Here is a 13,987-nt window from a genome sequence, read left to right on the forward strand (position 1 = left end):
GAATGACAGTTTGCTTCTGGGGTAATTTAAAAATGCATTTCCACCAGTGGCATAGCCAGACCCAGTATTTTGGATGGACCCAGAGCTAACTTAGATGGGCTGTTCCATGGTATGGCACTCCACAGCCCCCCACCCCCACCCCCCAAGGTATAAACAAAATTATAGATTTTTTTCACCTACCCCACATCAACATATCTCCTTCTCTGCGGCATCCTGGCATCTGCCCGCCTGTTGTTGAACCCTGTCCCTCCCTGGTGTACCTTATAGTGATTCAATTATTGCTGCCTGAAGCAGCCCTGCAGGCCTGAATCAGCTGGGTCCTGCCAGACAGGAAATGATGAAAGCGAGGGTGGGGTCCGGCCAATGGAAGCCTGCAGGGCTGGCACAGGCAGCAATAATTGAATCACTATAAGGTACACCAGGGAGGGACAGGGTTCAGCAATGGGCGGGCAAATGCCAGGACGCCGTGAAGGAGAAGAGATTTTGATGTGGGGTGCCGCCTTAGCCAAGAATGGGTGGGCCTGTGCCCACCCAGGCCCACCCATAGCTACGTCACTGATTTCCACATGTAAATCTGATAGATACGCAGAAAGTTATTTTCTAATATTGCTCAGAATATACGTAAGTGCATATACCCCCTTGTTCTATAACAGGGTGCTTAAGTTTGTTACAATTGTGCATATAAATTTATAGAACATTCTATACTGCTTATCCCAGAAATAGTGGATTTTCCCCAGTCCATTTAATAGTGGTCTATGGACTTTTTCTTTAGGAAGCCGTCCAAACCTTTTTTAAACTCTGCTAAGCTAACCGCCTTTACCACATTCTCTGGCAACGAATTCTTACACATTGAGTGAAGAAAAATTTTCTCTGATTCGTTTTAAATTTACTACATTGTAGCTTCATCGCATGCCCCCTAGTCCTAGTATTTTTGGAAAGCGTAAACAGACGCTTCACATCTACCCATTCCACTTCATGCACTATTTTATAGACCTCGATCATATCTCCCCTCAACCATCTTTTCTCCAAGCTGAAGAGCCCTAGTCGCTTCAGTCTTTCCTCATAGGGAAGTTGTCCCATCCTCTTTATCCTTTTCGTCGCCCTTCTCTGCACCTTTTCTAATTCCACTATATCTTTTTTGAGATACGGCGACCAGAATTGAACACAGTATTCGAGGTGCGGTCGCACCATGGTGCGATACAAAGGCATTATAACATCCTCATTTTTGTTTTCCATTCCTTTCCTAATAATACCTAACATTCTATTTGCTTTCTTAGCCGCCGCAGCACACTGAGCAGAAGGTTTCAATGTATCATCAGTGACGACACCTAGATCCCTTTCTTGGTCAGTGACTCCTAACGTGGAACATTGCATGACGTAGCTATAAATCGGGTTCCTCTTTCCCACATGCATCACTTTGCACTTGCTCACATTAAACGTCATCTGCCATTTAGATACCCAGTCTCCCGGTCTCATAAGGTCCTCTTGTAATTTTTCACAATCCTCCCGTGATTTAACGACTTTGAATAACTTTGTGTCATCAGCAAATTTAATTACCTCACTAGTTACTCCCATCTCTAGGTCATTTATAAATATGTTAAAAAGGAGCAGTCTGAGCACAGACCCCTGTGGAACTCCATTAACTACCCTTCTCCATTAAGAATACTGACCATTTAACCCTACTCTCTGTTTTCTATCTTTTAAACAGTTTTTAATTCACAATAGAATATCACCTCCTATCCCATGACTCTCCAATTTCCTCTGGAGTCTTTCATGAGGTACTTTGTCAAATGCCTTCTGAAAATCCAGATACACAATATCAACCAGCTCACCTTTATCCACATGTTTGTTCACTCCTTCAAAGAAATGTAGTAGATTGGTGAGGCAAGATTTCCCTTCACTATATCCATGTTGACTTTGTCTCATTAATCCATGCTTTTCAATATGCTGTAATTTTGTTCTTTATAATAGTCTCTACCATTTTGCCCGGCACTGACGTCAGACTCACCGGTCTATAATTTCCCGGATCTCCTCTGGAACCTTTTTAAAAAATCAGCGTTACATTGGCCACCCTCCAATCTTTCGGTACCATGCTTGATTTTAAGGATAAATTACATATTACTAACAATAACTCTGCAAGTTCATTTCTCAGTTCTATCAGTACTCTGGGATGAATACCATCCAGTCCAGGAGATTTACTACTCTTCAGTTTGTAGAACTGCCCCATTACATCCTCCAGGTTTACAGAGAATTCATTAAGTTTCTCCAACTTGTCAGCTTCGAATACCATTTCCGGCACCAGTATCCCACCCAAATCTTCCTTGGTGAAGACCGACGCAAAGAATTCATTTAAGCTCTCCGCTACGGCTTTGTCTTCCCTGTTCGCCCCTTTTACTCCTCAGTCATCTAGCGGTCCAACCGATTCTTTTGCCGGCTTCCTGATTTTAATATACCTAAAAAAAAATGTTTTTGCCTCCTATGCAATCTTTTTTTCAAAGTCCCTCTTAGCCTTCCTTATCAGCGCTTTGCATTTGACTTGACATTCCTTATGCTGTTTCTTATTATTTTCAGTCGGTTCCTTCTTCCATTTTCTGAAGGATTTTCTTTTAGCTCTAATAGCTTTCTTCATCTCACTCGTTTGGTCTTCCGTCCTCCTTTTTTTAATACGCAGAATATATTTGGCCTGGGCTTCCAGGATGGTGTTTTTGAACAGCATCCAAGCCTGATGTAAATTTTTGACCCTCACTGATGCTCCTCTAAGTTTGTTTTTCACCATCCTTCTCATTTTATCGCGGAGGGGCATAATCGAACGGGGACGACCATCTCTAAGGGCATCCATCTCTAAGGACGTTCCGGCAAAGGGGTGGGGAAACCTGTATTATCGAAACAAGATGGACATCCATCTTTTGTTTCAATAATACGGTCGGGGACGCCCAAATCTCAACATTTAGGTCGACCTTAGAGATGATCATCCCCGGTTTTCAGCCATAATGGAAACCGAGGACGCCTATCTCAAAAACGACCAAATCCAAGCCCTTTGGTCGTGGGAGGAACCAGCATTCGTAGTTTATGCAATGCCAGTGCTTACCCGGCAGTAATCCTGCTCGGTTACTGCCAGCTTAGTGCCGGAGCCCTTACCACCACTTCAGTGGGTGGCAGTAAATGCTCCCTCCTGAAATTGCCATGTGGTAAGTGGTTCACTTACAGCATGGCCATATCTTTTTGAAGACAAAAAGACAGCCTTTTTCCTGCGCCCGTCAAAAACACACGCTGACGCTAGCACAGGCCCCCTTTTACTGCAGCTTAGTAAAAGGGCCCCTAAATGAGGTAAACTTTGAAATATGTCATTGGTACATTACAAACAATACTGTAATAGACAACATGGGAGAATATTCAAATAAAAGATATAATATGATGTCAGCATAACACCAAAGAAATACCTAATAAACAACACAATAGAACATTAAAATAGCATAGATATGATAATTTCCCCCTACAAGGTGTATGCATATAAATATTTCCAGCCTGGTGAGGCGGAGCTTGTATATGTTTTATAAAATATTTACATATGCTTGCAAAATAAATGAGCAAGTTTGTGTATGTTAAAAAAGCAGTTGTAAATGTACGTGTGCACTTTCTGTGGGTTAATTTTCAAAGAGATAAGCACATGCTTTTGTTCAGAAAACTGGCCTAATCTGCTGCACAAGTTAGTCAGCCTGTTAAGCCATTCTCATCTGAGCAAAGCCAGGTTAAAATGGGGTGGACCACCAATATTTTGCCCAGCATCAGAAACTAGAGGGCTTAGGGGTGGGGCTGGAGATTGATTTGTTTAGCCACTCCATCCAAAAAGTTAAAGTGGCTTACTGAAGTTCATGTGGTGACCTAGAACTCAGCGGCTTACTCAAGTTCATGCGGTGACCTAGAACTCGGCGGCTTACTCAAGTTCATCGGTAGCTTGCTCACGATCATGTGGTGACCTAGAACTCGGTGGCTTACTCAAGTTCATGTGGTGACCTAGAACTCGGTGGCTTACTCAAGTTCATGTGGTGGCCTAGAACTCAGTGGCTTGCTCAGGTTCATGTGGTGGCCTAGAACTCAGTGGCTTGCTCACGTTCATGTGGTGACCTAGAACTCAGTGGCTTGCTCACGTTCATGTGATGGCCTAGAACTCAGTGGCTTGCTCAGGTTCATGTGGTGGCCTAGAACTGAGTGGCTTGCTCATGTTCATGTGGTGACCTAGAACTCAGTGGCTTGCCCTTTTTCATGTAGTGGCCTAGAACTCAGTGGCTTGCTCATGTTCATGTGGTGGCCTAGAACTCAGTGGCTTGCTCACGTTCATGTGGTGGCCTAGAACTCAATGGCTTGTTCACGTTCATGTGGTGGCCTAGAACTCAGTGGCTTGCTCACGTTCATGTGGTGACCTAGAACTCATTGGCTTACTCAAGTTCATGTGATGACCTAGAACTTGGCGGCTTACTCAAGATCATATGGTGACCTAGAACTCGGCTTGCTCACGATCATGTGGTGACCTAGAACTTGGTGGCTTACTCAAGTTCATGTGGTGACCTAGAACTTGGCGGCTTACTCAAGTTCATGTGGTGACCTAGAACTCGGTGGCTTGCTCACGTTCATGTGGTGACCTAGAACTCAGTGGCTTGCTCACGTTCATGTGGTGACCTAGAACTCAGTGGCTTGCTCATGTTCATGTGGTGACCTAGAACTCTGTGGCTTGCTCACGTTCATATGGTGGCCTAGAACTCAGTGGCTTGCTTAGGTTCATGTGGTGACCTAGAACTCAGTGGCTTGCTCACGTTCATGTGGTAGCCTAGAACTCAGTGGCTTGCTCACGTTCATGTGGTGACCTAGAACTCAGTGGCTTGCTCACGTTCATGTAGTGGCCTAGAACTCAGTGGCTTGCTCACGTTCATGTAGTGGCCTAGAACTCAGTGGCTTGCTCACGTTCATGTGGTAGCCTAGAACTCAGTGGGCTTGCTCACGTTCATGTGGTGACCTAGAACTCAGTGGCTTGCTCACGTTCATGTAGTGGCCTAGAACTCAGTGGCTTGCTCACGTTCATGTAGTGGCCTAGAACTCAGTGGCTTGCTTACGTTCATGTGGTGGCCTAGAACTCTGTTAGTCATAACATCAGTTGTACAGCCTTTTGTTCTTGCCACCATGTACATCTGTACAGAACATTTAAGCTTTGATACTTTGTGTCTTCAGTGGATACAGAGAGTATTTACTCCCCCACCCACCCTCCCACCTCTTAATGAGTAGGAACCATTTTCAACATTATAGATTGTTTTTTGTAATGTGGCTGTACTGAATTTCCGTGCATTTAAATGCCTCATTGAGTTCAGGGGGTCAACTTTGAAGGAGCCCTAGTTACAACTAAATACATATTAGCAGTTTCCTTGTAAAGTAAAACAAAATAAAAAGGTTCATGACATACTGGGTGGAAATGGAGAAGCATTCATGAGACTGTCCTTTTGATGAACTCATACTACTGATGTAGAAATCCTGAGTAATCCAAATCCCTGACGTACTTTAGGGAAAAGAACTGATATTTTTTCCCCTTTTTTAAGCATTTATTTTGGCGCTTGGAAAACAGCGTTTGAGCAGAGACTCTTGTAAGCAATGAATAAATCAGAAAGGGAAATTGACTTGGAATTACGTGGATAAAATATCACTGGGAAAATGTTTGTATTGTGCCGCAAAACTTTGGCGGCATCTTGTAGGAAAATGAAACAAAAGAACAAAGAGATTTGTAAGTACAGTCGACAGCGTCCAAAAGAAACAAAATACAACACCTTAGGCAACATAACAGCATGATTTTTGTTTTGTTTTGTTTTTCATTTGTCATGTTGTGGTCCTGACCTTTCTTTGATTGCAATCTCTTAAAAAGTTAAGGAAATATCAAAGCACAACAACATGAAAAAGCTTTGAATGAGGAGCGTAATTCCCACTGGAACCTTAAGGGCATCCTTTTGTGACCCTCACAGAGTCTGCCTGTCAACCTTTTTGATATAAAGCATCTGTCTCTTTCAGGAAGTGGAAGGGAAGCTGGTTTTGCCTTTCCAGTTTCTGAAGCAGTAGGAGGCGGCTTTTTAATTATTATTATTATGTGGTGCCATTTGCTCTATGTTGTTGTCCTGCTTGACTGCAGCTTTTTCTTTTTTATTGAGGTCTTAAAAGTTTTAGCAGCTGAAATTCAATAGTTATATAAGAGAGCCAGACATGACATGGTGGCCTGATTTGCGGTGGTTCTTTAGCCTCTGACGAAAGAGGGGTCACTCAGATGCAGCTTTAGTTACCTAGAAGTCTCGCCCACAATTCAGGCAATGCTGGTGGACCCTGCGGGGTTTCTGATTTTCAGTTGTAGCTGAAAACGCATGAAAAGAGGACTGCCACCCAGAGCTCCAGACTGCTGCCTTCATATGAGTCCATAAGACGTGCAAGAGCAGCAGTGGTTGGATGATATCCATGAATTAGAAATGGTGGGGGAGCTCAAGCCTTGCTGACCAAAACAAAAATTGTAGTGGGACCAATGAGGAGGGTGGGGTAAAAAAAGACTGAAGTCTCTTCAAAGAACCGGGTCAAGTTTCAACTCCTTCACTGTTTTGTTTCTTAAAATGTTGACGTTGCACTGCTGTAGCAGGCTGGAGAGCAAGATCTTTCCTTGTAAAATTTAAGATATTGCCATAAGCTCAGAGAAGGGAGCATGAGCTGGAGAGTGATATGGGCATGGAGCTGTGATGTACATTGGTTGTCACCCATCCAGTTCATCAGCACACCTTAAAAATTCAGTGAACACAAAATTGAGGCGCTCTTTTACAGAGCGGCAATAAGTCCAATGCGAGCTTACCACTCTCGCTCTTCCGGGACTACTGCCGACCCACAATTTGTGTCCTAATAATGAACCATACTATCTGGTGATCGCCCACTATATAATCAAACTCCTCCCATTCAGCAGCGGTAGGTCTAGTACAACTCCTTCTCTGTATGTGTATCATTGCCAGTTACTGGAACAGTTCTCATTGTAGAGTATCCAGGATCTGCCTAATTCTAGGTGACATCACAGCAGAGATGTCTTAGTCAACATTCCGCATATTGAAACCAGCTATCAATAGCGTTTCCCCTTTCATAGCATACCACCGAGTTTCATGCCCAGTGCTTCGGGGGGTTGAGAGAAATTAGAGCATTAGCTTTGTCTTGCCATGGTATTATCCCTGAACCTCTGAAGCAGTGGACAATGGAACTCATCATGGAATCAGGTTTTGAGGGATCACAGACTAATTTACCTAAGCTGTGGGATTTGCTCAAGATATGTACTGTGTCTGAGTCATTTTGCAAAGTGTTAATTTGATGAAACATTTCTTTCATTTTTTTATGCGCATGAAATTCTTTTGCATATTTGAGTAAGTATATATTTTGGTACATCCAAGGGTTTAAGCAAGCCCCATTATTTGGAGAGTACCTGTGATTATGCATATTTAGCCTTTTTCATGGTTGCATTGTTGGCTGCATGTATAGCTTAGATTAAGATAACGATGGTCTCTTCTTTTACTGTAATTATAGTTGTGGTACATTAAAACTGAGGATTGTGTGATTTTAATATAACATATAATGCCCCTCTTTCTCCCATGCACCAGTATATACATTTGTGCAGCTAAAGTTTCATAAGTATAGAAAAGGCTCAAGAATAGACTGGGGAAACCAAAGCATGTTGGTGGACAAACACTTTTTTTTTTTTTTGTCGGGGGATGAGGAGGGTTGCTGGTTAAAACCCAAAATCAGAAGCCCTCTTTTTATTTCCTCTCAAGGTTGTAGGGCGGGTTGGAAGTCCTTCCACTGACACCCAATGTTAACTCTGGAAAGTCATTTTATTTCTCCGTGCCTCGAGATACCTGCTGAGGTTGTAAGCTCTTTGAGACAAGGATACAACTGAAGTTAATTTAGGGTGTCATCGTATAAGTACTCAAGCATTTAATACGTATCTCTTATCTGAGTCAGCTTATGAATGAAGAGAGCAGTAAATGCAAGGGGTCATGAAAGCAGGGATTTTTTTGATGCAAGTCAAATTGGAACTAGTTTTTTTGCAATTACGTTAAAAAAGCAATAAAGCCAACAGAAAGAGACTGACTTCACTGATTATAGCCTTGGAACCCATCTCCTGCAGCAGGTTTGTGCTAGGTTCTGGGCCATCCCTAGAGGCAGACGACTGCCTGAGGAGTGCCAGACTGTCACTTCTATTGCTACCACTGTCACTATAGTGACGTTACTACTACTAATCATTTCTATAGCGCTACTAGACGTACGCAGCTCTCTACACATTATACGTTTTTGTACCTGGGGCAATGGAGGGTTAAGTGACTTGCCCATGATCACCAGGAGCTGCAGTGGGAATTGAACCCAGGTTGCCAGGATCAAGGCCTGCTGCACTAACCATTAGGCCACTCCTCCCTACTGTAGAATTTAGGTCCTTCATGACCTCTTCAGTATGGCTTGAGTATAATCCACTTCAGCAATAGAAGTCCTACCATCCAGCACTCATGTCAAGCCCCCACCCTAGTCTGCACATTGGGGAAAATTTTATAACTGGGTGCCCAATTTACACGGTCTGTTAGACTATTCTAGAACAGCAATTAAATTTTGGTTCTAGAATATGCGTCAGTTGTACTCCTACATTTAGGTGCACCCGCTTACGCCATGTCATTAGCAAGCAAAATGCGTGCACCTGAATACAGTACATATGAGTGAACTTACAGTATTTTGTAAGTTATGTACATAAGTGGGAGATATGCCCATGCTCCTCCCCCTGTCGGCATCTACTTGCATTAACGCACTAAAGCAGTTGCATGCTAGTTATAGAATACTGCTGATCATGCATCTCACACTTATTCATTTATGCATATGACGCTCTTCACAAAGGCAGTTAAGAAATCCTAAAAAGAGAGATGAAGAGAGAAATACTAGTGTTCCAGAACTTAGACGTCCAGTTAGCAACCAAAATTTAGGTGACCTGTTAGAGAATGACGGGAATGACCTTCTCTGTCAGCACTCGGGGTACCTCAGCCCCATAATAGACCTAAGTAGGGACTTTGAGGCTGTAGAAAGGTTTTCAGTTAGTGAATTCTCATGGGTGAAAATTTCTCATTCCTCAGCCATTGGAAGGATGTTTGTACTTTCTCGTTTCTCACAGTTAGGGTAAATTTTGGAGACTTTCTTTTGCAATGGTTGAGTTGGAAAGGGAATGTAAATATAGTGAGGAAAAGACAACACACCATGACCCATTTTAGACTGAGCTGGAGTTTCAAATGAGCAAAAGGAAACTGCTGCATCTCCAGAACATAACATATTATTTACCTCGGTATCATTTATCATAAACTTGTCTGATGTTTAGCTAAACATAATTATTCTAAAGAGAAACCTTTCATTTATTCCTATATAATAATAGTAGAAAGAGTTGCTATACACAGGCAGGGTGAGCATGCACAATCCAGTACACTCCTACCCCACCTTACTAAATGTCACAGATTACTCATTGATCCCTCTCTTCTGGGTGCTGTGAGTCACAGAGCCCTGGATGTATTCCTGTTGCTTTTTCTTGGCCAGGCCGGGGAGCAGAAGGCTGCATGATGATTCATGGCGGCAGCAGCAGATGGCGTGCAGGCCCCCAAAATCAGGGGCTCCAGTCTATTAGCCAAAGCTCCAGTTCATCGTGGGATATACATAAAGGATTCCTGTGCAGAAGGAATGGATCCTCAGAAGTTTAGCCGAAATTGGGTGGCGGAGCAGGTGGGGGGAAGAGGGGTTGGTGGTTGGGAGGTGAGGATAGCGGAGGGCAGACTTATACGGTCTGTGCCAGAGCCGGTGATGGGAGACGGGACTGGTGGTTGGGAGGCGGGGATAGTGCTGGGCAGACTTATACGGTCTGTGCCAGAGCCGGTGATGGGAGGCAGGACTGGTGGTTGGGAGGCGAGGATAGTGGAGGGCAGACTTATACGGTCTGTACCAGAGCCGATGATGGGAGACGGGACTGGTGGTTGGGAGGCGGGAAATACTGCTGGGCAGACTTGTACGGTCTGTGCCCTGAAAAAGGCAGGTACAAGTCAAGGTAAGGTATACACATACGAATTTATCTTGTGGGCAGACTGGATGGACCATGCAGGTCTTTTTCTGCCGTCATCTACTATGTTACTATCGGTCCCTGTCTCTGTTCATCCAATTCCTTGTCAACACCACCTGAAGTAGCCCATTCCTAGACTCCAGGTTTGAAAACAGTGTAACAGCTTTTATTTCCTCCTCTACCTAATACAGCTTCTCATGGAGCCCCCTGTCTCTCACTGGCCTCTTTTAGCACATCTGGCCATATAAGCAGCCGCCATCATTCACACACTTTGTTTTTTAAATCAGCAAAGAGATCCAGCTGCCTCAGGAAGGCAGCAGGAACCCAAAGGAGCTAGGCTTGGTCTGGCAAGAGTTGAAGAAGGGGGTGATGAGGGGATGGAGAAGGGCTGGTGGAAGTGAGACGAGGGTTAATAGGATGTGGTGAGGAGGAGGACAAGATAGGAGAGGGAGGGGATGATAGAGAGAAGTTCTCAGAGAACCTTAAGAGGGGATTGGGGAGTGGTTGCTAGGCTGGAAGGATTGAATGTGGCCTAGACCTTTGGCAGTAAATTCCTACCACGGAAGAGCCACATCCAGTGTGTGTTGTGGGGGGGGGGGGGGGGGGGGAGGGAAGCAGAGCTGAATCAGAGGGTTAGTGAGGAGAACTTGGAGAAAGAACTTCATTTTTCTAGCAGCACACTGAGCGAACCTGGGCATTTTATCATACAACTTGCAGAATGCTATCTCTATGGGGCTGAGCCTTCGTTGAGCCAGTAGAATGAACAGTGTATGTTGCTTATGTGCCTTTAAAGGAAAAAGGGAGTGACACTGACGATGACTCCTCAAAGGAGCTGAAGGACATTGAAGAGGTGACTTTGATGGTCTGTATACCATAGACTAGGGGGCACGCAATAAAGCTAGAAAATAGTAAATTTAAATTGGAGAAAATATTTCTTCGCTCAATGTGTAATTAAACTCTGGAATTCATTGCCAGAGAATGTAGTAAAAGCGGTTAGCGTAGTGGGGTTTAAAAAAAAAAAGGTTTGGATAGCTTCCTAAAGGAAAACTCAATAGACCGTTATTAAAATGGACTTGGGGAAAATCCACTGCTTATTTCTAGGATAACCAGCATAAAATGTATTGAACTGTTTTGGGATCTTACCAGGTACTTGTGACCTGGATTGGCCACTGTTGGAAACAGGATGCTGGGCTTGATGGACCTTCGATCTGTCCCAGTATGGCCATACTTATGTACTTATCACTTAACTGCACAATGCTTTGTTCTTCAGTTCAGCATAATATAATTTTTAGAAGGACCACCTCCTGTGGAATACGTAGAATCTGATTTTGAAATGATGAAATTGAATTCCAGTTCATTTCTGGTCTCCAAGTCGGGCTAAAAAAACAAACCTCATGCTAAATGGACTTCCTGGATCATGGGTGGGCAACCCAGTCAGGTTTTTAGGTTTCCCCAGTGGATAATTAGTGAATATCTTCCCTTTAGGAAACTATTGAAAACCCATCTATTTAAACAGGTTTACCCGAATGACTTGACCTACCATAAACAAACATAAACAACCCATCTATTCACCGGTTCAACTAATCATTAACAACAATGACTCAGGAATTACCTCCTACCAACCTTCTTATCCTCCATGCTCTTCCCCTACCTCTTCTTTATCGCTCCACTTTCTCACCTATCCTTTCTCTCATACCTCTTTTATCCCATTTACCCCTCGTTCATTTGTCCTATCACATACCTCCTTTGTTGATCCTGATACTACAGATTGTATTCTCTTGTTACTATGTAAGCCGCATTGAGCCTGCGATGAGCGGGAAAGCGCAGGGTACAAATGTAATAAATAAATAAAGGACGTGATGGAACTGTGTACCTTATAACAAGTGGCCCAGACGCCCTTTTTTTATCATTTCCGTTCACGTCTGTGTGATTTGTTCAGCCAGTTGACAATGTTAGCAGTTTTAAATGATTAATGAAGTTTGTTAATGAAGTTGTGCTGCAGCCGTAAATAAACCACAAATCTACTCATGTCATTAAATAGCCATGTCGAGTGTTATTCCTGCAAGTTTTGCTAAGTGCCTGCCAGGGTCTATCAAGGGCGTAGAAAAAGGAAGCTGACTGCCATAATTTGTGGTGATGTCCTTCAACTCCCACAGCTTCTCAAGCAGCTGTTTTTTAAATCGACAATTTTATTTTTTTTTTAATTTTAGTTACAGTTGTACCCCGCGCTTTCCCACTCATGGCAGGCTCAATGCCGCTTACATATACAGGTACTTATTTGTACCTGGGGCAATGGAGGGTTAAGTGTCTTGCCCAGAGTCACAAGGAGCTGCCTGTGCCTGAAGTGGGAATTGAACTCAGTTCCTCAGGACCAAAGTCCACCACACTAACCACTAGGCAACATTCCATGTAGAAGTCGGCCCTTGCAGATCACCAATGTGGCTGCGCAGGCTTCTGCTTCTGTGAGTCTGACATCCTGCACGTACGTGCAGGACGTCAGACTCACAGAAACAGAAGCCTGCACAGCCTTCTACATGGAATGTTGCTAGTGGAATTGCAACATTCCATGTAGAATCTCCAACATTCCATGTAGAATCTTCAATAGTAGCAACATTCCATGTAGAATCTCCAATAGTATCTATTTTATTTTTGTTACATTTGTACCCTGCGCTTTCCCACTCATGGCAGGCTCAATGCGGCTTACATATTATATAGAGGTACATATCTGTACCTGAGGCAATGGAGGGTTAAGTGGCTTGCCCAGAGTCACAAGGAGCTTACTGTGCCTGCAGTGGGAATCGAACCCAGTTCCCCAGGACCAAAGTCCACCACGCTAACCACTAGGCCACTCCTCCACTTTAGAGCAAATATACACGAATTGCATATATTTACCTCTTGTGGGAGCTGCATTTTCTCGGTAAAGATTTTTCTGCTTGTAGTCAGTGGTATGATTAAAAGAAACGAAAGTTAAGCAGCATTTTCTTTGATTTTTTTTAGATTTTGTTTCTCCACTTGGTGAACTAGTTGAATTATTTCCATAAACCTTTTTGAAAATAGGAGCAAGTGATTTCCATATGGCGTGTCCTTGTGATGGTGATTAGATGTGAAGCTAGTAATCTCCATGCCTCCTTTCTCTTGTTTCAGTACCCTGCTGCCTTGATGAACCTCGGAGCCATTCTTCATCTCAACGGCAAACTTGTAGAAGCTGAAGCCAACTACCTCCGAGCTCTCCATCTAAAACCCGACGATGCCATTACACAATCCAATCTTCGCAAGCTTTGGAATATCATGGAAAAGCAAGGATTAAAGACATCCCAAACATGACGCCGGAGTCCTGGTGGGGGGGGGGGGGGTCATTGGACTAGCAGATTGAAACAATAAAGAACTGGCTCAAAGCTGAGCGCTTGTGGCTTTAGTTGAACTTGGTTGCATCCTTCTGTGGCCTTTGCTGCTGCTAGTAGAAGATTCCTTGGTAAGGAAGGGGGAAGGAGGCGGGCAATGTTTGATTTTGATGCCTTCTACTACCACCACCAAAAAGAAATAAGATACATTTAGAAAAGTCATTTGAGGGGCTTAGCCGGGATTTGAGACTAGCAGCATCACCCTAAAAAAATGAGCACTTAAAATAGATTCTCGAGTAGTTGGTCCCAGCCATGCCTCTTGTGCGTATGTATTCATTTTCAAGGAGGTTCTTAAAACGACATGCCTCTTAAATTGCTGTAAAGGTGACAGGGTAGCATATGCTAGGAGAATCACTTGGGAAGAAAATGATAGTAGCTGGGAGAATTTGCTGAGAATATAACTGTGAGATCATACTAAATCCAGTGTGTGCATGTATGTATGTGTACATATACACAC

At 43.5% G+C, this 13,987-nt stretch overlaps 1 protein-coding gene across 1 annotated transcript in view; it reads left to right on the forward strand.

The window, feature by feature from the left end:
* TMTC2 (transmembrane O-mannosyltransferase targeting cadherins 2) overlaps positions 1–13,519 on the forward strand; it is a 312,659-nt gene extending 299,140 nt beyond the window's left edge. The window contains exon 12 of the mRNA XM_030214877.1: positions 13,274–13,519. Coding sequence (XP_030070737.1) covers positions 13,274–13,453 — 180 coding nt within the window. The 3' untranslated portion in view covers positions 13,454–13,519. The remainder of the gene's footprint in view (positions 1–13,273) is intronic.
* Positions 13,520–13,987: the final 468 nt, after the last annotated feature.

This window comes from Microcaecilia unicolor, chromosome 9 (genome assembly GCF_901765095.1).
Source record: "Microcaecilia unicolor chromosome 9, aMicUni1.1, whole genome shotgun sequence".
NCBI classification, from domain to species: domain Eukaryota; kingdom Metazoa; phylum Chordata; class Amphibia; order Gymnophiona; family Siphonopidae; genus Microcaecilia; species Microcaecilia unicolor.